At 45.4% G+C, this 27,881-nt stretch overlaps 1 protein-coding gene across 1 annotated transcript in view; it reads left to right on the top strand.

Annotated features, from left to right (window-relative positions):
• Window positions 1-22,287, top strand: part of RDM1 (RAD52 motif containing 1) — a 33,697-nt gene extending 11,410 nt beyond the window's left edge. The window contains exons 3-7 of the mRNA XM_044297573.1: window positions 15,969-16,091; window positions 19,186-19,348; window positions 20,482-20,580; window positions 21,741-21,829; window positions 21,965-22,287. Of these exons, the coding sequence (XP_044153508.1) occupies window positions 15,969-16,091; window positions 19,186-19,348; window positions 20,482-20,580; window positions 21,741-21,829; window positions 21,965-22,063 (573 nt within the window). The 3' untranslated portion in view covers window positions 22,064-22,287. The remainder of the gene's footprint in view (window positions 1-15,968; window positions 16,092-19,185; window positions 19,349-20,481; window positions 20,581-21,740; window positions 21,830-21,964) is intronic.
• The last annotated feature ends 5,594 nt before the right edge of the window (window positions 22,288-27,881 follow it).

A 27,881-nucleotide genomic window follows, 5' to 3' on the forward strand; every position in this document is an offset into this window, starting at 1 on the left:
CTCCATTTATAAAAACCTCCATATCCTGTTAAGGTGCACACCATAGCGGTTTCTCTGAAGTACAATATATATAATTCTAGCAAATGAGTCCAAGCGGTTCTATTGCGTCTTTTTATACGGCTATTGGAAGGAAAAAATGCAGTCCTTTCAATATGTATTAATTATTTAAATACATATATTGTTGATGTGGTTACAGAGGAAGGCAATAACCAAACACGATAATTTTGGATCCCAAACATTACATTATGGTTACATATAATTTTTATAATAGAAGTACCCTCATAGAGAGTACATGAAGGAAATCTTCCACAAAAGCATATGGAGTGTCTATATAGGGACAAAAAAAATGATTATAAATAATCTCCATATATACAAAGCTATCAAATAAAGTTCCAATACTCATTTGGCAATCTCATCATACAGAAAAAAAGCGCATCAATAATCGCACGTGTTTTTATGCGTTCATGGTGCGTCTCTTAGTGATGTAGTGCTATTTTTATTTTTTATTTTCACCTAATTTTTTTAAAAAGCAAATAAATCCCCGAAACGTGTCTGGTATCCTTCCCCCCACCAGGACAAAGTGGGTCTACAAGTCCGAGAAGCCTGGAAGCTATCATCTGTGGGCCAGAGCAATCACCGGAACCATCGGTGTTGCACCACGCAGGTAATCTAAACCGCGTGTAACAAACTTTCTAACTGGCGCCAAATCTGAAACAAGATATCAACCCTTGAGACCGGTGCAGTATACTAACACACCGTGTCGAGGAATTACCATCCAGAAGCCTCGGGTAAGCACTTGTACACCCCACTTGTAAGCGATCGCATCACTACAGCGGGACGCCGCTGTACGTATTAGCAGCCAAACTGATATCTAACATAGGCAGTTAGCTGCATACGCTTGGGACCCTGATCCCTCTTGCTTGAGACAATTACTCAAAGACTGGTTGTCGGAGCGGATTATCATACATGGAACTTTTTTTTTCAGGATTCAACTAGTGAACGCTTCTATAGTTGATGCATGAACTCAACATTTTAATTATATCCATCGGGATCTTTATCAGTTCACTCATTTAACCAGTTGTGTATTTAATTCTCTTTTTATTCATTTTATTGTTGTTATTATTATTGCCTATCATCGACAGTACCGTATCTCCTTTATTCAATTTTAGTATAACCTTGTTATTATATTGCATTATTGATATTTTATGACGTTTATTGTACTTTTATTGTCTCAAATAAATTCAAGATCCCTATACTTTTAGTGAGTGCCCCACTTTAATTTCTTAAATTATTATTTATTTATTTTAACCCATCCAGCGCTATTGTACTATGCATTCTGTACTCAGAATGCTATTATTTTCCCTTATAACCATGTTATAAGAGAAAATAATACAATCTACAGAACACCGATCCCAAGCGGGTTTGGGTACCAAACATGCAGATTTTTCTCACACGCGTGCAAAACGCATTACAATGTTTTGCACTCGTGCGGAAAAATCTTGCATGTTCCTGCAACGAACCCGCACCTTTTCCCGCAACGCCCGTTTGAAACCAGCCTTAGGTCTTCTGGAGCCTGACCTGATCCATACAAGTACTACCCAGTATGTGCTTGTGGTGTCCAATCTGTCTACAGGTTGCCGTGTGCAGCAACTTGTAGTTTATAGATTAGGCCTCTTTCACACTTGCGTTGTCCGGATCCGGCGTGTACTCTACTTGCCGGAATTACACGCCGGATCCGGAAAAACGCAAGTGTACTGAAAGCATTTGAAGACTGATCTGTCTTCAAAATGCTTTCAGTGTTACTATGGCAGCCAGGACGCTATTAAAGTCCTGGTTCCCAAAGTAGGAGCGGGGGAGCGGTATACTTACAGTCCGCGCGGCTCCCGGGGCGCTCCAGAGTGACGTCAGAGCGCCCCCTGCGCATGGATAACCACTCTAAAAAAGCTAAACGTCGGATCCGGCAATGCGCCGAAACGACGTTTAGCTTAAGGCCGGATCCGGATCAATGCCTTTCAATGGGCATTAATTCCGGATCCGGCCTTGCGGCAAGTCTTCAGGATTTTTGGCCGGAGCAAAAAGCGCAGCATGCTGCAGTATTTTCTCCGGCCAAAAAACGTTCTGGTCCTGAACTGAAGACATCCTGATGCATCCTGAACGGATTTCTCTCCATTCAGAATGCATTAGGATAAAACTGATCAGGATTCTTCCGGCATAGAGCCCCGACGACGGAACTCTATGCCGGAAGAAAAGAACGCAAGTGTGAAAGAGCCCTTAGCGGGAAAGCCACAGAAATGTGACTCTCGCCCTCCTCCATTCCTGCATAACATAAAGGGTATGTCTACCTTTAAATGCAGAATCCTCACAGACACTTAGGATACCGGAGTTTTTTTTTTTCGTTTTTCTTCCCTTTCTTCATTGAGCCATAACTTTTTTTTTTATTTCCATTCAAAAAGCTGTATGAGGGCTTATTTTTTGCGAAACAAGTTGTACTTTCTAATGCCACCATTAATTATGGCATACAATGTAGTGGGAAGAGATAAGAAAAAAAATTCCAAATGGGGTGGAATTGGGAAAAAAAAAAAACGCAATTCCTCCACCGTTTTACAGGGTTTGTTCGCACGGAGTTCCGTTTGAGGCAAAACTGACCCATGCCCTTCATTCTCTGGGTCAGTACGATTACAACAATACCCCATATGTATAAATCTTTTACTTTTATTTTATGTCTAAATAGAGTAAAAATAAATTTAAAGGGTAACTGTCATTGTTTTTATATTTGCTAGTTTATTAGAGCTAGACCCAAGGCTACTTTCACACTAGCGTTCGGGCGGATCCGTTCTGAACGGATCCGCTCATAATAATGCAGACGGAGGCTCCGTTCAGAACGGATCCGTCTGCATTTTTTTAGCATATAACAGCTAAGTGTGAAAATAGCCTCGTACGGATCCGTCCAGACTTTCAATGTAAAGTCAATGGGGGACGGATCCGCTTGAAGATTGAGCCACATTGTGGCATCTTCAAACGGATCCGTCCCCATTGACTTACATTGTAAGTCTGGACGGATCCGCACGGCCAGGCGGACACCCGAACGCTGCAAGCAGCGTTCAGCTGTCCGCCTGTCCGTGCGGAGGCGAGCGGAGGCTGAACGCCGCCAGACTGATGCAGTCTGAGCGGATCCGCTCCATTCAGACTGCATCAGGGCTGGACGGCTGCGTTCGGGTCCGCTCGTGAGCTCCTTCAAACGGAGCTCACGAGCGGACACCCGAACGCTAGTGTGAAAGGAGCCTAAGTCTGTCAATTATTGTCAAAAGATCTGTAATTACCGTATTTTTCGCCCCATAAGACGCACTAAAATGGGGGAATGCGTCTTATGGGGTGAATACAGGGCAAAGAAATATAAAATTTGCGGCGCATTGCTTATGCTCGGTACATCGCAGGCTGCTGTTCCTATGCAGTGCAGCCTGCGATGTCTGAGCTTAAGCAATGAGCCGCACATACTGAGTTACCATAAGAGGGAGAGCACGGCAGTCGCAGCGCATGCTTCCTGATGGGGACCAGCCGCAGCGTGTCAGATCTGCTGTAGCTGGTGTAGGGTAAGAGACCGGCCGACCCTGTCTGGTGCTGGATGACAGGGACCAGCCGGCAGATTTGCAGTGAGAACGGTGGAAGCGCGGGAGCAGATGAGGGGCGGAGCAGGCTTTCCTGCCACACATGCCTGCTCCGCCTCTAAGTCTTCACACTGCCTGCTCCTGTGTTGAGAGGCTAGGGGGCTGATGAGAGGCATGGGGTCATTTATTTTGGGGCTTTTATCTGAGGTCTGATTGGGGGGCATTCACTTTGGGGTCTGAGCTGAGATCTGATTGGGGGTCTAATCTGAGGTCTTATTGGGGTCTTATTAACATTCGGGGGTCTGATTAGGGCTGTCAGCTGAGGTCTGATTAATATTGGGGGTCTGATTGCTGGTCTGACCTTAGGTCTAATGAAATTTTTCCAGGACGTCCCTCCATGACAGCACCCATGGAGGTTGTCCTATTGGTCTCTGTAGGGACAGGAAGCGAGAGAGATTAAAAGGCCCCCTCCCCTCCCACTCTCCAGTGTTCTTCCTGTCCCTACAGGGATCGGAGCAGAGAGAATCTTTCCCTACCCTGGGAATCTATTTCTGGGCCGAGCCTGGTCGGGGGGGTCTCCCTCTCCTCTTCAGGCTCTGGAGGGCCCTAGGGCTAGCACCTCTCTGGGTAGGGGTCCCCTAGCTTCCCCCGATACCTGTTTCTTTCCCGCATCAAGCTCTGTGGGTGGCCGCGGTATCAGGGAGCCGAAGCCGCTTCTTCCGGGTACGGGAGCTCTGGGATCGGCTGCGGCTCCTGCGCTCGGCGCTCCTCCCGTTTGACGTGCGGCCCATGTGACCGGAAGTGCGGGTCACATGGGCGGAAGAAAGATGGCGGCGCCCAGGGAACGCTGAGCCCGGCGGAATGCACGCAAGGGGGGGGGTCGACTCTTCGTTTGAATGAGTCCCCCCCCCACCTGGATTTAAGGAGGCGGAGCCGCGCGGAAACGGGTGGACCAGGTAGGACATAAATTGTGTGTCAGTTTGTTGTCCAAGCGTGGTATGGAGGTCCAGATGTCAGCTATGCAGGACACTAGCGCAGACATCCCTACCCCGAGTCATGTAAGTAAGTGAGGCTTGTATTCCGGTCCCTCTCTCTCTTCTTTGCACTGGACTAATGGTCTCTCTCTCTTCCATACCAGGGAGAGAAAGACGCCACGGTTAAATCGCTGGGAGAACCTAGAAAGAAACCCAGAAGATGTGCTCTATGCTCAAAGAGACTGGGGGACGCACATATAAAAGCCCTGTGTAGTGACTGCCTGGAAAAGATTCTCAGAGACGAACAATCCTCCCTTTTGGCTGATCTGAGAGTGATTGTGAAAGAGGAGATCCAAGCGGCCAGCTCTAGTATAGCACAGAAACCCTGTGCCGTCTCCCCTCCCCCCAAGAGACCCCGTGTTCTTAGGGAGTCAGATTCTGAGGAAGAAGGCTTATATCTGTCAGAAGGGGAAACCTCAAAGGGGGATGACGATCAGGGTTCGTCTTATATGGCCGACGACCAGAGAAGATATCTCTTCTCGCAAGAAGATCTAGATCCCCTCCTGTCGGCCATAAGGCAGACAATGGATATAGAGGAGGAAGAACAGACTCGCTCGATACAGGACGAGATGTTCGGCGGCTTAAAAGCTAAGAAGAAAAAGTTGTTCCCGGTAAACGAGACCTTAAAGGACCTAGTCATAGACGAGTGGGCAGATGCCGATAGAAAATTGTACATTCCACGGGAGTTTAAGAACAGACTATTGTTCAACTCAGAGGACACAAAACTGTGGGATATAGTTCCTAAAGTTGATATTCAAGTGGCAAAGGTGGTAAAAAGAACCACTCTCCCCTTTGAAGACTCAGCCCAGCTAAAGGAACCAATGGATCGGAAGATCGACGGTTTGCTCAAAAGAGCATGGGAAGTTTCGGCCAACAGCATAAACACCAATATTGCTGCTACCTCCGTGGCCAGATCCCTGTGTTTATGGGTGAACCAGCTGGAGGAACATCTTAAGCGGGACACCCCTAAGGAAGAAATTCTGGCATCACTGCCTCTCTTTAAGATGGCCGCATCCTTTGTAGCAGACGCCTCGGCAGAGTCCATAAGGTTTGCAGCAAAAACAGACTCCCTAACCAATACGGCGAGGAGAGCCCTGTGGCTAAAATCCTGGTCAGGGGATATAGCCTCTAAGAATAAATTATGCGCCTTACCCCTTAAAGGTTCTCACCTCTTTGGTCCGGTACTGGACGAGATCCTGGAGAAAACAGCGGACAGAAAGAAGGGTTTTCCGGAGGAAAAAGGCAAGAAACCTTTGCCCTTTCGTAAGACGACCAGCAGCTTCCAGGGCACTCACAGAGGTAAAGGGAAGACGGGAAGGGGGAGCTACCCCAAAGGGGGAAAAGGTCGGGGTTTCCTCTTTAATCCCAACTCCAAGCCTGAGAAACAATGACGCCAGACCAGTAGGGGGCAGACTCCAGTTTTTTTGGGAAGAATGGACCCGGATAACCAAGAACCAATACATCCTGGAATCCATCCAGAAAGGGTTCAAGATAGAGTTTCGCCTTCCCCCTCCTCATCTTTTTTCAGGCCACAATTTTTCAGTCGACCTCCCTGCAGAATCAACTTCTGGCGGATATCCAAAAACTTCTGAGTTTGGGCGCAATAGTACAAGTCCCTCCTTCAGAAGAATTCAAGGGTCACTATTCAAAACTCTTCCTCATAACCAAACCGGATGGCTCCAAGAGAACCATCATCAACCTGAAATTCCTAAACAAATGGATAACACATCACCACTTCAAGATGGAATCAATAAAATCCGCAATTCCGTTGATAAGCCCAGGGGCGTTCCTATGCACCCTGGATCTAAAGGACGCTTATTACCACGTCCCCATTCACCCTCAATACCAGCAATACTTGAGGTTCGCAATCAAGAAAGACGGCAGGATTATGCATTTCCAGTTCCAATGTCTCCCGTTTGGGATCTCATCAGCCCCACGCATCTTTACAAAGGTAGTGGCGGAAATAGTTGCCTATCTAAGACAGAGACAGGTAACTATAATTCCCTACCTAGACGATTTTCTGCTTGTGGCAGACTCAGAGGAGGAGTTAGAGCTTCACAAAGGAAGGACTCTATCTTTACTCACACGTCTAGGATGGAAAATAAACCTGGAAAAATCAGACCTACATCCAGCAACACAAAAGAAGTTCCTAGGAACCCTCCTAAACTCCGTGACCCAATATTCCCTTCTTCCCCAGGACAAGCAGGTCAGTATAAGGGAAAGAATAAGAGCCTTCAAACTAAAGAAAAAACGGACTCTACGGGAAGCCATGCAGGTACTAGGTCTGATGACCTCATGCATCACAACAGTTCCTTGGGCCCAGTTCCATTCAAGAACTCTCCAGGCGGAGGTCCTCACTTCTTGGGACAAGGACCACAGAGCTCTGAACGCCAGGATATCTCTTTCAGACAGGGCAGTAAACTCCCTCTCCTGGTGGTTGTTAGCAGAAAACCTGTCCCGGGGGATTTCCTGGAACACGTTACCGCTCAGAACGTTAACCACGGACGCAAGCAGCCAGGGTTGGGGGGCTCACGTAGAGGATCAGTTCTTTCAGGGCAGTTGGTCCAATACAGACGCCCTACGCTCCTCAAACTACCGGGAGTTGAAAGCGGTCTGGGAGTCCCTGAGGGCGGCAGAACATCTCCTCATAGGTCATCATGTCCGAGTACTATCAGACAACGTAACAACTGTTTGCTACATAAAGAGACAAGGTGGGACGAAGAATCCTCATCTCCAGCAGCTAGCGGATCTCATCTTCAGCTGGTCAGAGGAAAAGATCTTATCCATTTCGGCCACACACCTGAAGGGATCTCTCAATCACACAGCGGACTTTCTCAGCCGACAGTTAGTCAGGCCAGGGGAATGGAAATTGAACCAGGAGGTTTTCCAGTTGATTTGCCAGCAGTGGGGGAGACCTCAAGTGGATTTATTCGCGTCCAGCAGAAATACTCAGCTGGACTATTTCTTCTCTCTAGACCCAAGAGGAGGTCCACTGGCGGTGGATGCTCTTTCCCAACCTTGGGACATGAGCCTAGCCTACGCCTTTCCCCCACTTCTCCTCATACCGCAGATCCTGAAGAAACTGAGAGGGTGCCCATCCACGCTGATTTTGATAGCCCCAGCCTGGCCCAAGAGAGCCTGGTTCTCTGTTCTAAAGACCATGTCCGTCAGGGATCCAATTTCCCTTCCAAAAAGACAGGATCTTCTATCGCAAGGTCCTCTATTTCACCCCAACCTGGACAAACTGAACCTTACAGCTTGGATCCTGAGAGGCAGACCTTAAGAAATAAGGGGCTCTCGGACAAGGTAATTTCAACTTTACAGAGCTGCCGCAAACCTGTCACAAGAGCAATATACAACAAAATTTGGAAGAAGTTCTCATCCTGGTTGTCACAGAACCATACAGATTCCAGATCCCCCACGGTGGGTTGTATTTTAGAGTTCCTTCAGGAGGGGTTCGATGCAGGTCTGAAACCCAGCACACTCAGAGTACAGATTTCGGCTCTCAGCTGTTGTCTCGATACTCCCCTTTCAGATCATAGGTGGATTAAAAGCTTTCTAAGAGCAGCTTCTAGGTTGAGACCCACCTTGAGACAGTCGGTCCCCCCCTGGAGTCTAAACATAGTTTTAGAAGGGTTATGCGATCCTCCTTTTGAGCCGATTGGGCAGATATCTGAAAAATTTCTGTCTCTAAAAGCAGTGTTTCTTCTGGCTATAACCACGGCCCGCAGGATAGGGGAAATCCAGGCCTTATCAATTAAACAACCTTATCTAAGGATCCTGGATGACCGCATAATCTTGAGGCCCGATCCAGCTTTTCTTCCCAAGGTGGTCTCTACTTTCCATAGAGAACAGGAGCTAACACTCCCTTCATTTTGTTCCTTCCCCAAAAATATACAGGAGGAAAGATTCCAGAGGCTGGACGTTAGAAGAACAATCCTAGCCTATCTGGACAGAACCAGTTCCTGGAGGAGATCAAGTAATCTGTTCATCCAGTTCGGTGGGAAGAATAGAGGCTTGAAAGCATCAAAACAGACGCTGGCACGGTGGATTAAGGACACCATCAGAGAAGCATACAGACTGCAGGAAATGACCTGCCCCTTAAATCTGAAGGCACATTCCACGAGAGCGATGGCAACTTCCTGGGCCGAAAGGGCCGACGCTACAATTGACCAGATTTGCAAGGCTGCAACCTGGTCTAACTTCCTGACTTTTGCTAAGCATTACAGGCTTGATGTATTGGCCGGACAGGACTTGGCCTTTGGGCGGAAAGTCCTTCAGGCAGTAGTCCCCCCCCCTAGGAGATTCAGTTGTTAGTTCTCCATGGGTGCTGTCATGGAGGGACGTCCTGGAAATACTGGTTTAGTTTACCGGTAAATCCTTTTCCAGGAGTCCGACATGACAGCACCCTGTACTACCCTCCCTGTTATGTTGGTTCCAGCCTTGTAAGCAGTGTGAATATAACATTGTATTAATAAAGGTGTTGGATCCTATCTGGTGTAGTAATTTGGAAAAACACTGGAGAGTGGGAGGGGAGGGGGCCTTTTAATCTCTCTCGCTTCCTGTCCCTACAGAGACCAATAGGACAACCTCCATGGGTGCTGTCATGTCGGACTCCTGGAAAAGGATTTACCTGTAAACTAAACCAGTATTTTTTATTATTGTCCTCCTCTATAACATAGGTGTGTCTTATAGGGTGAAAAATACGGTACCTTATAATAACAGCTTTCATTAATGTTTCCTGTCCCTTTCCACTGGTCTCTTAAAAGACCGTTGCTAGGGCTCATCTGTCTCCTTCTAATCATAAACAGAAGACAGAGGGGCGGTCCTCCACACTGCATGGCTGCATTAGTCGTCAGAGTGAGGAGGCGTGTCTCTCAGTAATCCAATTTGATTGGCTGGCAGGAAGCTGCTGGCTACAGCCAGTGTGTATGGGAAGTAAGGGAAGGCAGTTTTGGCCTCAGAAAACTGGCAGAGGAGCCATCTTGAGAATATCCTCATATTGTAGGATTCAAAACAGCCGTAACTAAGGGGAAAACTCAAGGAAAACATGTGAAGAAATTAAACTTTGCTTTATACATAATGCTGCTGCAGCAGTAACATATGCTACATTATTTTATTTTTTTATGAAAACATGACAGTTATCCTTTTAAACTTTTTTTATTTATTTTTTACATCACCATATTCTGACCCACATAACTTTTTTTATAGTTATCTACTAAACTGTGTGGGGACTCATTTTTTGCGGGAAAATCTGTAGTGATACCTTTTTGGAGTGTGTGTAACTTTTTTTTATCACATTTTATTATTTTTGGGTAAGAGAAGCAATGAAAAAATGGCAAATTGGCCATTTTGACCCTTTTTTCCACTACACCATTCGCCGTATTGGAAAAATATTTTTAGATTTTAATAGTATGGGGGTTTTTGGTCGCGGTGATACCCATGGGGTGATTTAAACACATACAGTACAGACCAAAAGTTTGGACACATTTTCTCATTCAAAGAGTTTTCTTTATTTTCATGACTATGAAAATTGTAGATTCACACTGAAGGCATCAAAACTATGAATTAACACATGTGGAATTATATACATAACAAAAAAGTGTGAAACAACTGAAAATATGTCATATTCTAGGTTCTTCAAAGTAGCCACCTTTTGCTTTGATTGCTGCTTTGCACACTCTTGGCATTCTCTTGATGAGCTTCAAGAGGTAGTCACCTGAAATGGTTTTCACTTCACAGGTGTGCCCTGTCAGGTTTAATAAGTGGGATTTCTTGCCTTATAAATGGGGTTGGGACCATCAGTTGCGTTGTGGAGACGTCAGGTGGATACACAGCTGATATTCCTACTGAATTGACTGTTAGAATTTGTATTATGGCAAGAAAAAAGCAGCTAAGTAAAGAAAAACTAGTGGCCATCATTACTTTAAGAAATGAAGGTCAGTCAGTCCGAAAATTGGGAAAACTTTGAAAGTGTCCCCAAGTGCAGTCACAAAAACCATCAAGCGCTACAAAGAAACTGGCTCACGTGCGGACCGCCCCAGGAAAGGAAGACCAAGAGTCACCTCTGCTGCGGAGGATAAGTTCATCCGAGTCACCAGCCTCAGAAATCGCAGGTTAACAGCAGCTCAGATTAGAGACCAGGTCAATGCCACACAGAGTTCTAGCAGCAGACACATCTCTAGAACAACTGTTAAGAGGAGACTGTGTGAATCAGGTAGAATATCTGCTAGGAAACCACTGCTAAGGACAGGCAACAAGCAGAAGAGACTTGTTTGGGCTAAAGAACACAAGGAATGGACATTAGACCAGTGGAAATCTGTGCTTTGATCTGATGAGTCCAAATTTGAGATCTTTGATTCCAACCACTGTGTCTTTGTGCGACGCAGAAAAGGTGAACGGATGGACTCTACATGCCTGGTTCCCACCGTGAAGCATGGAGGAGGAGGTGTGATGGTGTGGGGGTGCTTTGCTGGTGACACTGTTGGGGATTTATTCAAAATTGAAGGCATACTGAACCAGCATGGCTACCACAGCATCTTGCAGCGGCATGCTATTCCATCCGGTTTGCGTTTAGTTGGACCATAATTTATTTTTCAACAGGACAATGACCCCAAACATACCTCCAGGCTGTGTAAGGGCTATTTGACCATGAAGGAGAGTGATGGGGTGCTGCGCCAGATGACCTGGCCTCCACAGTCACCGGACCTGAACCCAATTAAAATGGTTTGGGGTGAGCTGGACTGCAGAGTGAAGGCAAAAGGGCCAACAAGTGCTAAGCATCTCTGGGAACTCCTTCAAGACTGTTGGAAGACCATTTCAGGTGACTACCTCTTGAAGCTCATCAAGAGAATGACAAGAGTGTGCAAAGCAGTAATCAAAACAAAAGGTGGCTACTTTGAAGAACCTAGAATTTGACATATTTTCAGTTGTTTCACACTTTTTTGTTATGTATATAATTCCACATGTGTTAATTCATAGTTTTGATGCCTTAAGTGTGAATCTACAATTTTCATAGTCATGAAAATAAAGAAAACTCTTTGAATGAGAAGGTGTGTCCAAACTTTTGGTCTGTACTGTATGTATGTGTGTGTGTGTGTGTGTGTGTGTGTGTGTGTGTATGTGTGTATATATATATATATATGTTAAAAATACTTTTTTGTAATGATTTTGAGGCTCGTATATAAGCGTACAAATAATTTTTTATTTTTTTTATTTTGAACAATCATGGATTTTTAAAAATACATTTATTACTGACTATTGCTCATTTTTGATGTTGGCCTGCCACCTGATGGCCAAAATAAGAATTGCAGCTTTAATGCTCTAAGCCTCTTCAGCGAGGGTAAGAGCCTTGAAACCAACTACCAAGCACAGAAGCGCAAGCTTCCGGATTTTTTACCCTTTTGATGCCGTTATCTCACTTGATCACGGCATCTAAAGGCTTTAATTACCACGATCTGCATTATTGCTGGTTGCGGTAATTAGCCGCAGGTCTCTGCTGTTTGAAACAGCGGAGACCTACCGGCCATGACACCGGCTGCCTGTGCGAGCGGGTGCCATGTTTGCCTATCACTCAAGCGCCATACATGTACAGCACTAGTAGCCAAAGGGTTAAAGGGGTTTTCCGGGAGTTACATATTGCCCAGTGCTATCACAGTCTCATGCAGGGGATGATAGTTATTCTTCATCATGGAAATCAACTTGGATATTATCCTTCTCTCACGTACCAACTGCACTGGGTCTAGGGGCTCCCCAGGAAGGAGCTGGCTCTTCTTATCAGTTTGCCAAGTCTTTCTCTCCCTGGTTGTGATGCTGCTACCCTAGCAGACCACTCCAAAGAAGATGGCTGATGCCATTGCAGAGTTGAAAAAGGCCCTAAGAAGTGCTCTCTGCACTCCAAAACCTCTCAGCCTCCTATGGAGGTAGAGCCTGCTGTGACCCTTTCTGTATAGCGTGTCCATGTTCTCTGCCCGGTTCAACTTATTATTGAGGAGCACACCCAGGTACTTATAAGTTTTGACTATCTCAATGTCCATCTCCTGGATGTCCACTGGTTCTCCTTTGTCTTCCAAGTATTGATCCTAAGGTGGTTCAGCTGGCACCAGGTCAAATCTCTGTACTCCATGTCATCCTCTGTGATGAGGCCTGCTATTGCCGAGTCATCAGAGAACTTCTGTAAGTAGCAGCTCGATGAGTTGTACCTGAGATGTACAGTGTCAAGAGGATAGGAGCAAGAACTGTACCCTGAGGTGCTCCTGTACCTCCAGGGCTCTCACATACTGTGGTCGGTTTGTCAGGTAGTCTAGGATCCAGTTGGAGAGTTGGTGGTCCACTCCCACAAGATCCAGCTTGTCTTTTAGTAGACCTGGCTATATGGTGTTGAAAGCACTGGAGAAATCAAAGAGCACTCTTCTTACAGTGTTCCCTGTTTTCTACAGGTGAGAAAGAGCTCAGTGTAGAAGGTGGATGATGGCATCACCCAACTCAATGCCAGGCCGATAAGCAAACTGGAGGGGGTCCATAGATGAGCACACTAGAGGGCGGAGATGTGTGAGAACTAACCTCTCCAAGACCTTCATCACGTGGGATGTTAATGCCACCGGTCTGTAGCTATTGAGGTCCATTGGATGAAGTGTCTTTGGAACTGGTACCACACAAGATGATTTCCAGAGTTGTGGTACCTATCCCAACTACAGGCTTATATTAAACATATATGTAATATTACCACACAGCTGATCACCAGTCTTAAATAGCCTGGCACTGATGCCATGTGGCCCTGCAGCCTTCCCTGCCTTGATCCTCCCAAGTTCCTAGAGAGCTAACAGCAGGAGGCGAGGTCACCGTTAGTGTGGGAGCGGGATAGAATGGCATGCTGGGGTAGAAAGAGCAGGTGTGTGATCAAACCTAGTGAAGAATAGATTGAGCTCATTAACCCACTTTTTATCTCCTACCTAAGAGACAGGCTGTCTGTGACCAGATATTGACTTAAAGGGAATGTGTCATCAGAAAACGACCTATTATTTAAATCACATTTTTATATTTAACATATTTTCACAGAATTTTTGATGGTTATTTTTAATTTTACATGTCAATATCTATATTAAACAAAAAACATAAAATCTTGAAGTTTTCGCACTGGCCACTAGGCCTAATAGTAGTCACTTCTTGGTCTGTACAGATCACTTTACTGCAGTTATCTGCTTATCTGTCATTTAAATCCTGCCTATAATGATATCACCTCTGTGCATAGATGAGCCAGGATCCACCATTCACAATAAGTGCTTGTCAAATCTTATCTATTCCTTCCTTGCACATTGACCTCTGCACAGGTCACAGAGCATGCCTAGAAAACTCTACCTTAGAAGTCAATAGGGTCCCCTCCTGATCATTGTGCCTATGGACCATGTGGCTGCTGTAAAGCAATTTTCTTAATGCTTTCTAAATGCTGTTAAGAACGGCTCAGGCAAGATGGCCGCCCCCATAATCATGTTCAGGAAAATAGAATACAAAAATCCCCCTACCAATCTGATAGTGATGACTAGGGATGAGCGAATCGACTTCGGATGAAACATCCGAAGTCAATTCGCATAAAACTTTGTTCTAATACTGTATGGAGCAGAAGCTCCGTACAGTTTTAGAATGTACTGGCGCCAATGAGCCGAAGTTATTACTCGGGTTCGGTTCCAAGGTACCACTTGTTCGGTAAATGTTTTTTTACAGTACAAATTGATTTATAAAGTTATTATACGAAGTCTCGCGAGACTTTGCGAAGTAATAACTTCGGCTCATTGGCGCCAGTACATTCTAATGCTGTACGGAGCTTCTGCTCCATACAGTATTAGAACAAAGTTTTATGCAAATCGACTTCAAATGTTTCATCCAAAGTCGATTCGTTCATCCCTATGGATGACCTATCCCGAGGATGGATCAATAGTAAATTAGAAGCAGCACTATACGGTCCTGTATCGATGTGTAGCGGGATGCAGCAGCCTCACCATTGGCCCTTGATCCAACAGGCCATAAGATACATATAGAGAAAAAATGGCACCGGCAGCATCTCACATCCTCCAAACTTTATTGCAACCCCCAGACAAGTAAAAGCTGCTTTTACTTGTCTGGGGGTTGCAATAAAGTTTGGAGGATGTGAGATGCTGCCGGTGCCATTTTTTCTCTATATCTATCCCGAGGATGGGTCATCAGTATTGGAAACTGAACAACCCCTTTAGGGTCCATTCACACGTCCGTTTTTTCTTTCCTGATCTGTTCCGTTTTTTGCGGAACAGATCAGAACCAGATCAGGACCCATTCATTTTCAATGGGTCCTGGAAAAAATCGGACAGCACAATGTGTGCTGTCCGTTTCCGTTGTTCCGTTCCGCATGTCCGTTTAAATATAAAACATGTCCTATTATGTTCCTGAAAAATCGGATCCTGGTACAATGCAAAGTCAATGGTTCCGCAAAAAACTGAAGACATTCGGATGTCATTCCGTATGTCTTCCGTTTTTTGCGGAATCCGTTCCTGGAAACACATGGCAAATTTTTTTTATTTTTATTTTTTATTTTTTTTTCAAAGAAATCCAAACAACTTTATTTGATTATTGAAATGTATACATGTTTCCGTTTTTTGCGGATCCGCAAAAAACGGATGACATACGGAAACATTTTCAGGAACAACGGGTCCGCAAAAAACGGACCGAAATTCGGATTATAGAAAAATACTGACGTGTGAATGTAGCATTAAGGTGACTCAAATGCTTATGTAGAAGAAATCCTTATGTAATCGGTAGAATGGTGAACATGTTACTTACAGGAACGTATTGAAGCAAGAGGGGCATGAGGGTCAAGCTGTTTATAAAAAGGACCGATCATCATTTCTGACATGCCTATTTTAATAGCTACATGCATTCCCCATGTAATAACAATTCTGGAACAATTATTCCTATGACTCTGTTGTGCCATCCCTTTATTATTCCTATTAGAAGTTTTGAATGAATTGCTAGCAGTCTGCAGTAAGGGTACAGAGGGGTGGTAACCAGTTGGGATGTGTACCTGCACAGTCTGAAAATGGTAGCACTGATTGGATAGTCTGTGCAGAGACACACCCCGAACTGGTTACCACCCATGTGTACCCTTACTGCAGACTGACAGGAATTAATTCATAACTTCTAGTAGGAATAATAAAGGAATGGCACAACATACAGACATAAGAATAGATGCTCCAGAATTGTTATTACATGGGGAATGCATGAATCTATTAAAACGGGCATGTCAGGAGACAGGTCCTCGTTAATGTCTCTTTGTCTGATAGTCTGATTTTCATATACCTAGGTGCAAATATGTGTCAAGCAGAAGGGGTTTCCCTACAAGTCTCTGGAGCTGTACAGCCACAAATGTCATGAGCTGGCTAACTACTACCTGGGGTTTAATGGCTGGTCAAAAAGGATAGTTGCTGTAAGTATTTGCTATCTTTACTTCATCCTATTTACAGCTTGCTACTATATTCAGGGGCATGAAAGCAAATTTATATTTGGGGAGTCTTTACAAGTTATTTCTCTGGATGGCTAAGTGGCATGTGTCCATTGAGCCACTGATGAGGATCCCATCCATACAGAGATGCATTGAATATGGCCACTAGTAGTGCTGCTTCCACAGGGGTTGTCGCCCAGCTTTCCCAGGCTCCTGAAGCTGTTAAAGAGGTTGTCCGGTCCCAAAATCAAAAAATGTGTATGTGCTCCTAACACCCCTCACCATGCATACATATGCCCCCAATACCTGTTTTTCATGTCTGAGCTCCCCCCCAGAAGACATCACATTATCCTGGCAGATCTGTTTACTTTCTTTCCTTCTTGTTTTGTTGAATACATAACTTTATTGATACACATCTGTAAAGAATAAATCAAGGCAACTGGACGTACTGTAGATTTCTTGAAAACGTTTCACTCGTTCTTCCAACGAGCCTTCTCAATTCTGAGTGACTGTACTAACAGGAACAGGTAACACCTTTCCAAACACGAACAGGTCACACCTTTGAAGACGGTCAAGTACGTATTTTGGATAAGGAGGCCGATTGGTACAAACGAGGCGTGAAGGAGGCCATCTAAGTAAAAATGGAGAAGCCAAGCTTGAATAGAGGTGGGGGGGTTAGACATCTATTGTCTGCCACATACAATGCTGTCTTGACACCTTTTTCTGGGAAGTCTTTATCACCTACTGACTCCAATTAGGATAATGGAATCAACACCTTTGACCCCATGCTGGGTATAATTACCAGATGTGGATTCAGTTACATATTTATTCCCAGAATTTTTGTACAGTCACTCAGAATTGAGAAAGCTTGTTGGAAGAACAAGTGAAACGTTTTCAAGAAATCTACAGTACGTCCAGTTGCCTTGATTTATTCTTTACAGATGTACCATGACCTTGATAAATGAGAACCTTCACAGCTTTATTGATACACAATCCTGGCTGCACTGCACAGAGATGAGTCACAGGCTACACCCAGACAGGAATCTACTTCTCACTCAGTATCTATATCCTGTCCTGTGTGATACAGCCTGCTGAGCTGTGTATCTAATCCCCTCACTGGCTGTCCACAGGTTCTTCCCTTACTATTTCCAGAGTGTGATAAAAGGCTGGAATCAGCAAGCGTATCCAATCACATCTGTATCTAATCCTATCCTGTATGTGTGCCTGATGTCTGCTGAAGTGTATATCTAATCCTATCTTCTATGATACAGCCTGCTGAGTGGTGTATCTAATCCTATCTTGTATGATCCTGCCTGCTGAGCTGTGTAACTAAACCCTTATGCACACGACCGTATCCATTTTGCGATCCACATTTTTTGCAGTCCCATTGAGTTCTATGGATTTAAGGTCCTTATTTTGAAGACCAGAATGGGACATCTTCTGTCTTTAGCAGTGACGTCCAGTGCCCCCTTGGGCCATCAATTGACCCCCTATTGTGTCAACCATTGTCCCCTTGTGCTATTCATTACCCCCTTGGGCCATCCAGTGTCTCCTGTTTTCCATCTAGTTCCCCTATTGTGCCATCCATTGCCTCCTCATGCCATCCAGCGCCCCACTTGTGCCATCAATTGACCCCCTTGAGCCATCCAGTTCCCCTAGTGTGCCATACAGTGCCCCACTTGTGCCATCAATTGACCCCCTTGATCCATCCAGTTCCCCTATTGTGCCATCAATTGCCCCCATGTGCAATACATTTACCCCCTTGTGCCATCCATTTCCCTCATTGTGCCATCCAGTGCCCCCTGTGACATGCACAGCATAGCGATCAGCCTCTGTGGCTGATTGCTATGCTGTCACTCCTGCACAGCGCTTGCATCGCGCTGTGCAGGGGTCAGTGCAGGCTTCACATAGAAGCCTGTATGATACAGAGAGCGACTGGCGGTCCTGCACATGCGCACAACTATTTAGCCTAGTGCGCTGTGAAGACTGCAAGCCGGCGCTTTCTCCAGCAGGAGGCAGTGACGTCACTCATGACGATCCGTCTCCTGCTGGAGAAAGGAAGAGAAGACGGGAAGAGAAGAAGACTGACTTCGGTCGGAAGCACTAAAAAGCCATCTGGAGGGAACACGTGACCGGGAGGCAGATCTCAAGAACGGCTGCACTCTGGAAGGTAAGTATGTGAGCAATAATCTTTCCTCCACAGGTTAGCTTGTAATAGCCAAAAAAAGGTTAAGCCCGGAGAGCCCCTTTAATGCAGTAATCACCTTCCAAAACTGTACTACAACACAACTATAAAGATTTGCTTTTAAAGGAAACCTGTCGCCTCCAAAAACTATCTCAAGCCGCCAGCAGTACCTGACAGTAGCCAGCAGCGTGTTTCCGACGAATAATTTTCTTCTTGAAGGCCGATGCGGCTAAAGCTCAGAAAACGTTCCTTTATTCCCTGCCGGCGCGCTTCTCTAGTCATGCTTCAAGTCACGGAGGCAGCGGCCTCCTTGCTTCAAGTCACAGTAACCATGCCCCCTTCGCTGTGACTGACAGCGCTTATGCAGAGAGTTTCGGCAATACCAGCTGAACTGCCCGCTGTCAGTCACAGGGAAGGGGGCGTGGTTTTCTTGACTTGAAGCAAGGAGGCTGCTGCCCCCTTGACTTCAAGCCTGACTAGAGAAGCGCGCCGGCAGGGGATAAAGGAACTTTTTCTGAGCTTTAGCCACATCGGCCTTCAAGAAGGAAGAAAATTATCGTCGGAAACACACTGCCGGCTATTGTCAGGTACTGCTGGCAGCTTGGGATGGTTTTTGGAGGTGACAGGTTCCCTTTAAGGGGTCTGGGAGAGCTGGATAACACCCCTGTGGGAGATGAAATGTTGACTGTATTAGTTGGCATTTAGTGTTCCTGTACATGTGTTAGTAGCTGCTCAGAGATGTGTGGTAACTAGTGATCGGCTGCCGCTCCATGACCCTTCCCCATCAATCTAACAGTGTCACTTATCCGTTGCATCTGGTTTGAATACCCCATGACGAGTGAATGCAGAAAGTCAGAATAGACATAATATATTTGTATCTGATATACCCTCCAGCTACAGAATATTTCTGGTTTGGATGATGACGAGGAGGAGGAATCGGAACCGCAAGAACAGTCAAAACTAAGATATCTGTGTGTGGTGGAAGTGACCCTTCCTCACTATGGCGTTCGTAGCAGAGGAGTCGGAGTGGCAGAAGACAGTATTACAAAGCAGAATGGTGAGAATTCATTTTGGGAATTGTGGATTGCTGATCTATTTTTTTCATACCTTTAAGCACACTTTTAAAATCCAAATGGAATCCATGCGGGTTTAAACATTTTTTTTTGAAGGCACATTTTTTGGAGAGTGATGTTTTTTTTTTTAATACCATGGGTCCGAAACAAAAAAGGTTAAAAAAAAAAAAAAAAAGTGCAGATATGTATGGAGCCTACTACGCGTTTTTCTCCACTTCCCATTCACATCAATGGGAGATTCAGCGTAGATTCCTTCCCAAGATAGGCTACACTGCTTGAAATAAATGGAAAGCTGTTTGGAGGCGCTTTTGGTGCTGATTCTGGATGGAAAAAATGACAAAATCGTGGCCAAAAACTGTTTAAGTGGGCTCTAAGGCTCAGTCACATTACACGCTGTAACGGCTGCAAACTACGACCTGACCGTTTCAGCAGTAGTTACATACCATACACGTTAAAGGGGTGGTGCCATGATATAAACTTGTGTTTCTCAAGAGCAGAACTCAAACTCTCCCGACAGGTCTCGTTTCAGGTTATCCCTTTGAGTGAAAAATCTTGGTTATCCCTGATTATCTTTTGTTCAATACCAAAGAAATTAATTTGTTGGAAATCCAAATTTTCAGGTTTGCTCAGTTCTACTGTTGACCATTATGTCAGTCCTAGTTATATGTATATGGGAGATTTATTAAGACTGGCATTTTACATTCTGGTCTTCATCTCTCCCCCGCTGGAGTCAGTTGCTCCACAATTATTAAGTGCAGTTCTGTGCACCAAAACTGAAATCTATGCCAACAGTAGAGCAAATATAGGTTTCAGGTATAATCTAGGACAGTTTCCTGGCATAGATTATAATAAATGTGCCAGGCTGGCTATGCCTGGCAGCCCCCACTCCCAGCACTGCTCACCACTATTCAAAAAAGGCACAAAACCCATAAAGTTGCAAAACACTTTTTTGACTTTTTGATGCTTGTCTTCTGGTGTACAGCGGTTGATAAATGTTCCTGCTAGTGTAAGCAAAATGAGCTATAGATTTGGCGAGTTGACTTTGTGGATGATATTCCAGTATATGTGTTTGTATTGTATATAAAAAAAATAAAAATTTGTTGTGTGTTTTTCCCAGATCCAGTGGAATTTATATCAAAGTCTGGGAAGGTACAAAAGTATTCTGAGCAAAGGGCTTTATCTAACGCTTTCCAGAAGATCCTGTTGGTGGTTTTCGGTAATAGTCATTGCATTGTGATTTAGGTGTTTTTTGTGTGCATTAATATGTAATATTAAAAGGGTTGTCGGACTAGAGGGCATATCAATAAATTACTATATTTTTCGCTCTATAGGACGCACCAAGATTTTAGAGGAAGAAAATTAAAAAAACATTTCATCAGACCTCAGATCAGACCCCTGTCCTTATCAGACCTCCAATATTCTTCAGACCTCAGATCAGACAAAAAATAAAGTTACTTACCTCTCCTGCTCCTGACGGCACCTCCACTCTGGAAATTCAGCATGCTCTTTTGGCTGCACTGTACTGTGGCCTGACGTTGCACAGTGACAGGTCATAGTACGCACTATGTCCTGGTGCTGTACACCCTCAGGACACAGCACAGTGCTGCGCATGGAGAAGACCAGGGAGCGGTGAGTAATACCAACTCATCCTTCCCTTGTCTCCTTCTCCCTTCCATAATGGAAGCGCTCATTAGTATTCACTTTATAATACACACTGCCATTTTCCCCACACTTTTGGGGAAAAAGAGCATCTTGTAAAGCGAAAAATACAGTATACCATTAAGTGCAACACTTTGAATGGAGTGATTGCGACTGAGCTGCAGTAATCCAGCACTGAGCCGTCTGCTCCTAGTTCCATTCACTTTGTTATTTCTAGCGACTTCTGAGAACAGCTGATTGTGGGGGTGCCAGGTGTTGGACCCCCACCAATCTGTTATTGATGACCTATCCAAGGAATAGGTCATCAATATCTTGATTCTGGACAACCCTTTAGCTTCCAAAGTACCCCATGGTGCATTTGAGTGGGCAGTATTATAACAATGTGGGTTGCCCCTCAGGGAATGTTGGTCAGTTAGAAGTACCGAGAAGGCACACCACTTTCCTGTGTTTCCAGGCCACATATAATATGGAAGGGACTCAAACTAGTTTTCTTGGCACCTCTGATGAGTCAGAAGTCCTTCCTATTAGGATATCAAAGTAGCTAGGACAGTCTTTGAGAGGTGCCCTATACTGGTGTGCATAATATACTACAGCAAGGCCCCACTAGCCAACAGTTTTATGTGAATATCAGGTACAGAAATTAGGTCTGTGCAGTCAATATATTGACCCTGGTAAGAATTATGTACACAAGTTTTATGTGTCTTCCTACCAATGCAGACAGCGGTAAAGTTGCTGTGGAATATGTTCCTGGTGAAGATGATACCTTGGATTGCCTAACAGAAGAAGAACTGCAAGGGCTTATTCAGGTGTGAACAAACTCCCCACTGTGTATTGTATTAGTCATTCAGTGCTTTCCAGCTATCAATAAAAACTAATGTTTTTATCTGCAGTCCCATGTAAAAACACAGGTGTCTCTCTGTGATGTATTTTCTGTGTTGCAGGTAAATGACTTTACTTGGACTCCACTGGATCCAGGAGGAGAAGATGAAGAGGACTGGGCAGAACTCTCATTCCATGAAAATACTTTGGTAGATTTATAAGAGTAGCTTTTTATACTTGTAATTTATATTTGTACTTTGTTGACATTAAATGTATAATGCTATATTGTGAAATGTATTATTTTGAGTTTCTTTTTGTGCCTTTTCCATAAACCCTTTTACTGTCAGGGGTTTTTGGACATTTTACACTTCTGGCTGCCAGTACAATTTTGACCTGTGCAAATAAAACCTAAATTACAAAATAAAAAAAATCCATATTTTCTGAAGAAGTCCCACACCTGTTACATTGTTAAAATGCCACTTGGCACTTTAGAGTACGTATTGCGGTTGCAACACAGCGGCACTGCTGTCAGGTACTGTGCAACCATACAGGCCACAGTAGGCCCTAATTAAACTACAGTACCGCAGTCTGCATTGCTGTGCGGCACCTGCAATACTGCCTGCAGACTGACTAAACAGTCTGGTCCTCATCGGTCTAGGTTCAGGGCCTGTATGGCTGTGCTGCACCTGTCACAACCGCACAGTGTGGTCATACCCTTATACACACAGACACCTTCATGTAATTTTGTATGTGTACATTTTCATACAAATTGCATGAAAGTTGATATTCATACATAAAAGTGACCAAAACAAAAAGTTATATGCACCACACCTCCTAAAAATAAATGTTTGTAATGGATACCACTTAGGTTTACATTTACATATCATCAGAAAACCACTGGAGCTGGAAAGGACAAAAATCTGGTTTTAAGCTGAAAAAAAACAAACAAAAAAAAAAAAAACAACCTATGAAAACTCTTTTGAAAAGCGAGTGCACCCCAAATTTACATGTTTACTGTGACTACTCCTCGGTAAGGGAAGCATACTGGAGCCTCTGCTGACAGCTCAGGAGCTAAGCTTGCTTGTAGGGAGAGAGATAATGCTGCACTGCTGTAACTGACCAGGCCGCAACATTTTGTTGTGGAAATTTTATTAGGACGTGTTTCTAATATATTGTGTATTGTCATCATGTCTCTCAGTGTCAGGGTAAACCATTGGAGTGGATATCTTCCCGTGTATGTCCTGTCACAGCTGCTGGGCGCAGAGGTCTCCGTCGGCGAATGGTCCATGTGCTAAGCACTGGGCTGTGGGCCGGGGGAGACTGATTTGTTCAACAGAGCAGTGTTTTGTTGGCTGATGTATGGACGCTGGCTAGGGCCCCCCGCGCAAGACGCGGATTTATTGGCTTGGCGTAGATGCATTTCTTAGGAGAACAATATATGAAAGGAACGTGCGTTTGTTGTCTCTAGTGCGCCTGATCAGCCGCTGGAGATAATGACGTTGTCCTGTAAATAAACCTGCATGAGGATCATAGTAACTTTATCTGGCATTGATCACTGAGCAAGGCTGGATAAAATTAGCTCCAGTGGTAATGGTAGATTATTGCATACATATGTTTGTTGGCTAGGGTATTCTTGTCTTCCTATGTCATCACTTCCCGTATGTTTGTTATGGGCCAGCCCCTTTTACACCTTTTGTAAGTAAATAAAAGAGAACAGAGCAGGGCGGGGCAGATGCTCAGCAGAACTTAACATGAGAACACCTTTGGCTGACTGCGGTTGAGAGACTTGTCTTTCCTTACACAAAGTCTGATGAGAGCAGATTACAACTATTAATATTTCTACAACTGTATTAGCGGCGGATCCGTTCAGATAATACGACCGTCTGCATCCGTTCAGAACAGATCCGTTTGTATTATCTTTAACATAGCCAAGACGGATCTGTCTTGAACACCATTGAAAGTCAATGGATGACGGATCCTTTTTCTGTTGTGTCAGTAAAAACGGATCCGTCCCCATTGTGTGCCAGGACGTATCCGTTTGGCTCAGTTTCATCAGACGGACACCAAAACGCTGCGTTTTGGTGTCTGTCTCCAAAGCAGAATGGAGACTGAACTGACGCATTTTGAGCGGATGCTTTTCCATTCAGAATGCATTAGAATCCCTAAACGGATCCCCAGTGTAACTACCTTCTCTAAGGGACAGTACACTGAATCCTGAATCACACAGACTTCTATTCCTCTCTTGCCAAGGAGTTGGACTTTCCAGATCAGCACTTTATGCCCAAATGCCTGAACCTTCTCTACCTGTTTCCTGAAGACCTTGTTAAAAAAGTGGTCCTCACTCCCTATTTGTGGACCCTCTGGTTTCCTGACTGGCTAAACATACCATCCTGCCCATGTGGGAAGCAGCTTCCTTCTCCAACGAAAGGATAGAAAGCTAGAGTCCTTTTCCAAATCATCCTTTGAAGCCATCAGGTCAGCTCTTTGCCTGGTCTTTTTTTTCATGTGGGTCAGCAAAGCTTTGGCAGAATGGGCCTCCTAGCTCTGCACAGGTATCCTTTCGAGAGACAAGCTGGTGGATATTGCCCTTCAAATTTTCCAGGCAAGCTTCTACATCTGCAAAGCCTCCCTTGATGCAGCCCGACTGATGACACATTCCACAGCTCTGCTGGTAGCTGTCCATAGGACATGGTGGCTTGCTTGTTGGGCAACAGATAATGCTTCCAAATAAGCACTTACTGCCCTCCCCTTTTCTGGATCCTGTCTGTTTGGTAAGAAACTGGATGATATTATCTTGGATACCACAGGGGGCAAAAGTACGCACCTGCTGCAAGGGCAGCCTGTGCTAATTGCTGCAAATAGACCATGCCTTATTTTCACTACTTTCTGTGCTTTCTGAGCCTGCAAGTGTCGGGCTCTAAGATGCCTTAAGACCACAAAAGAAAACCATCCTTTAAACCCTGCCCCTAATGGCGCCCTCTTGGCAACCCCCTTACGTTCAAGTCCACATCTGCATGAATTACGGCCCCATCCGAGTCTGCTCGGGTGGGGGGGACGGCTACATCTCTTTTGGGAATTCTGGCTTACCCGTGTTTCGGATGTCTGGGAATGACAGCTCATATTGTATGGGTACAAGATCTAATTCTCGGGGGGCGGAGCCTGGCTGTGTAGCTGAATGGCTGCGTGTTGCTGAGCTCCTCTGCCTTGCCGGTGATTTAGCCCCTAAAATCAGCTTAAAAAGTTGCACAGATGGGCAAAGTGGGAAAGGAAAGATCCAAGGAACCAGCTGACCACACTCCTGCTCGGTCCAGACAGCCTGAGATGGACCAGTACCTCAGAAAGCAGACGAAGCTTAGAGCCGCTGAAACTCCTAAGATGGCGGCGGCTCCAGCTCAGCTATCTGATGCAGAGGAAGATTCGGATGCTGGCAGCGCTTCTGACACCTCGACATGTAAGTCCCGCAATCAAGGGAGAACCTTTACTAAAGCTGCGCTCCTGGAAGTGCTTAATTCAGCACTTGCTCCTATAAAAAAGGACCTCCCCGATATAAAGGAGGACCTCCGCAGTATCGGGCATCGGGTGTCGGACCTAGAAAGTTCGCATGAGGCGGCCATTAAAAGAGAAGAAAAGTCGTATAATGCGATTCGCTCCCATTGCGATTTATTGAATGACGCGCTTCTTCGCATAGAAGACCAAGAGAACAGAAGCCGCAGGAAGAACCTTAGAATTCGAGGTCTGCCGGAATCGATTGCGAATGAAGCACTTAATAAGGTGGCGCATGAGATATTCGCGGGTCTCCTTGGGCCTGACAGATCGGAACATATCGTAATTGAGCGCATACATCGCGCACTAAGGCCAAAGCCTAAAGCCACAGACCCACCTCGTGACGTGGTCTGCGGCCTTCTCAGCTTTGTCGATACGGCCGCGATTATGAGAGCAAGTAGAGAAGCTGAAAATCTCCAGCATGAGGGTGCGCCTGTTCTGTTCTTTCAGGACCTGGCGCCGTCCACCTTGGCTAAAAGGCGCATTCTCCGGCCGCTCCTGGATGCCCTTAAAGAGTCAGGCACTCCATTCCGCTGGCTCTATCCGTTTGGCATAGCGATCTTGAAGAATGGTCGCCAGATCACTATCCGTTCGCTAGCAGACCTTCAAGCAAGTTGGGTCCCATTGGGGAGGTCCCCTATTGAGATCCCTTCATGGATGCCAGCGGATCTAGAAGATCCACCTGTACCGCCTCCTCAAGCGGCCGACTGGCGCTCCGTTTCTGTGCGAAAAGGGCCCAGAACCAGGGCTGAAAAATCTACATTTGCTTCAACCTGAGTATAAGACCGTTTGTAAGGTTTTCTACATTATGTTCCTGCTTTAAGCGGTTTGTGCGGGACTGAGTACCCTTTTGGCGGGAAGGCCTGAAGCCTGGTATACCCCCCGGGTTCTATGTCTGACTCTAGGCTGCTCCCTCCCGTCAGTCTTACAGTAGTTGTTTACTGTTTAGTCTGGTCCCCCTCTTGTTTCCAGGCTTATAAGAGCCTCTCTGAGATATTGACCTTTTCCACTCCCTGCCTTCATCCTATTTTGCAGGGGTTAACCCGGTTATACCCGAAGGTTACCCTTTTCCCCTCTCGATGGCTGCCCACTGGCCATCTCTAGCTCTGCGGGACCCCCGACCTGACAGACCCCGGCTGATAGCCGTGATGCCGTAGAGCTTTCATTGCAAGCCTTCTTTGCACTGTTATGTTCCCCACCTGTTTGTCTTCCCTCCTTCCCTCTTGTGTCTCATCCACCCCTCTCCCAACAGATGTTGCATAGCATGTAGTTAGTCGCTGACTATCTTCTTTCATTTACAGTATGTCATCTATTGTGATATCCTCCTTGAATGCCCGGGGAATGAACGAGCCATGCAAGCGGTCCCAAGTCCTTGCTCTCCTTCAGAGAGATAAAGTGTCTATAGCATTTTTTCAGGAGACGCATTTCCGAGAGGGTAAGATCCCCAAACTACCCCCCAAACGGTTTTCCCAATGGTTCCACAGCACTTATAGTTCGGCTAGCAGGGGTGTCAGCATAGCGGTCCACAAGCAATTGCCCTTCAAGCATTCTGCTGTCTCCTCAGACCCTGAGGGTCGTTATATGTTTGTTAAAGGCGCTATTGCTGACACACCTGTTACCCTAGCGAACATTTACGCTCCCAACAAAGGGAAGGTTGCTTGGCTCGTTCAGACCCTTGGCTTGTTGTCCTCCTTTAAGGAGGGAATGGTAATTTTGGGAGGTGACTTTAATGTAACACTAGAACCTTCCATAGATTCCTCTAGTGGTAAATCAGCGGTCACACATAGGAAGTTACGACACCTCAAACTCGCTTTACATAGGCTGGGTTTACTAGATATTTGGCGCATTTGTCTAAGACCCACGTTAATAGGGTCGCTAAATCCTTCATAGGGAACATCACCTTTTCAGACCATGCCCCTGTATTTCTGAGCGTTTCCCTGCAGGACCTCCCAAAGAGGGAACAGACTTGGCGTATTAATGAGACCATTATCTCCGATCCCTCCCATGTTGCTAAGTTGTCCTCTATCATATCAGAATTTTTTAAGCTTAATAGCTTAGGCCCGGATGAACCGTCCCCTTCCATCACTTGGGAGACACACAAGGCAGTACTGAGAGGTGAGCTGATAGCCTTAGGAGCTCATATTAAAAAACAGAGGAACCAGGCAGTGGCATTACTCCTCTCCCAGATACAAGCACTGGAAACGACGCACAAACACTCACAGGCCCTTGGATGTGCCCCAGAACTCTGAGGCTCGCACAAAACTTAAGAACCTGCTGAATGTCACGTCGGCTAAATTGCTTTTACGAGCCAAATTCCGATCTTATGCCCATGGAGATAAGGGGAATAGGCTAATGGCTGCCCTAGTCAAAAAGCAGAGAACTGATTCCTTTATAGCAGCAGTAAAATATGCCAAAGGCACGTTGTACAAATGCACTTCAGACATTGCGACTTCCTTCTGTGCATTTTACAGGGACCTATATAACTTGGCACCCCCT

This window comes from Bufo gargarizans, chromosome 6 (assembly GCF_014858855.1).
Source record: "Bufo gargarizans isolate SCDJY-AF-19 chromosome 6, ASM1485885v1, whole genome shotgun sequence".
NCBI lineage: Eukaryota > Metazoa > Chordata > Amphibia > Anura > Bufonidae > Bufo > Bufo gargarizans.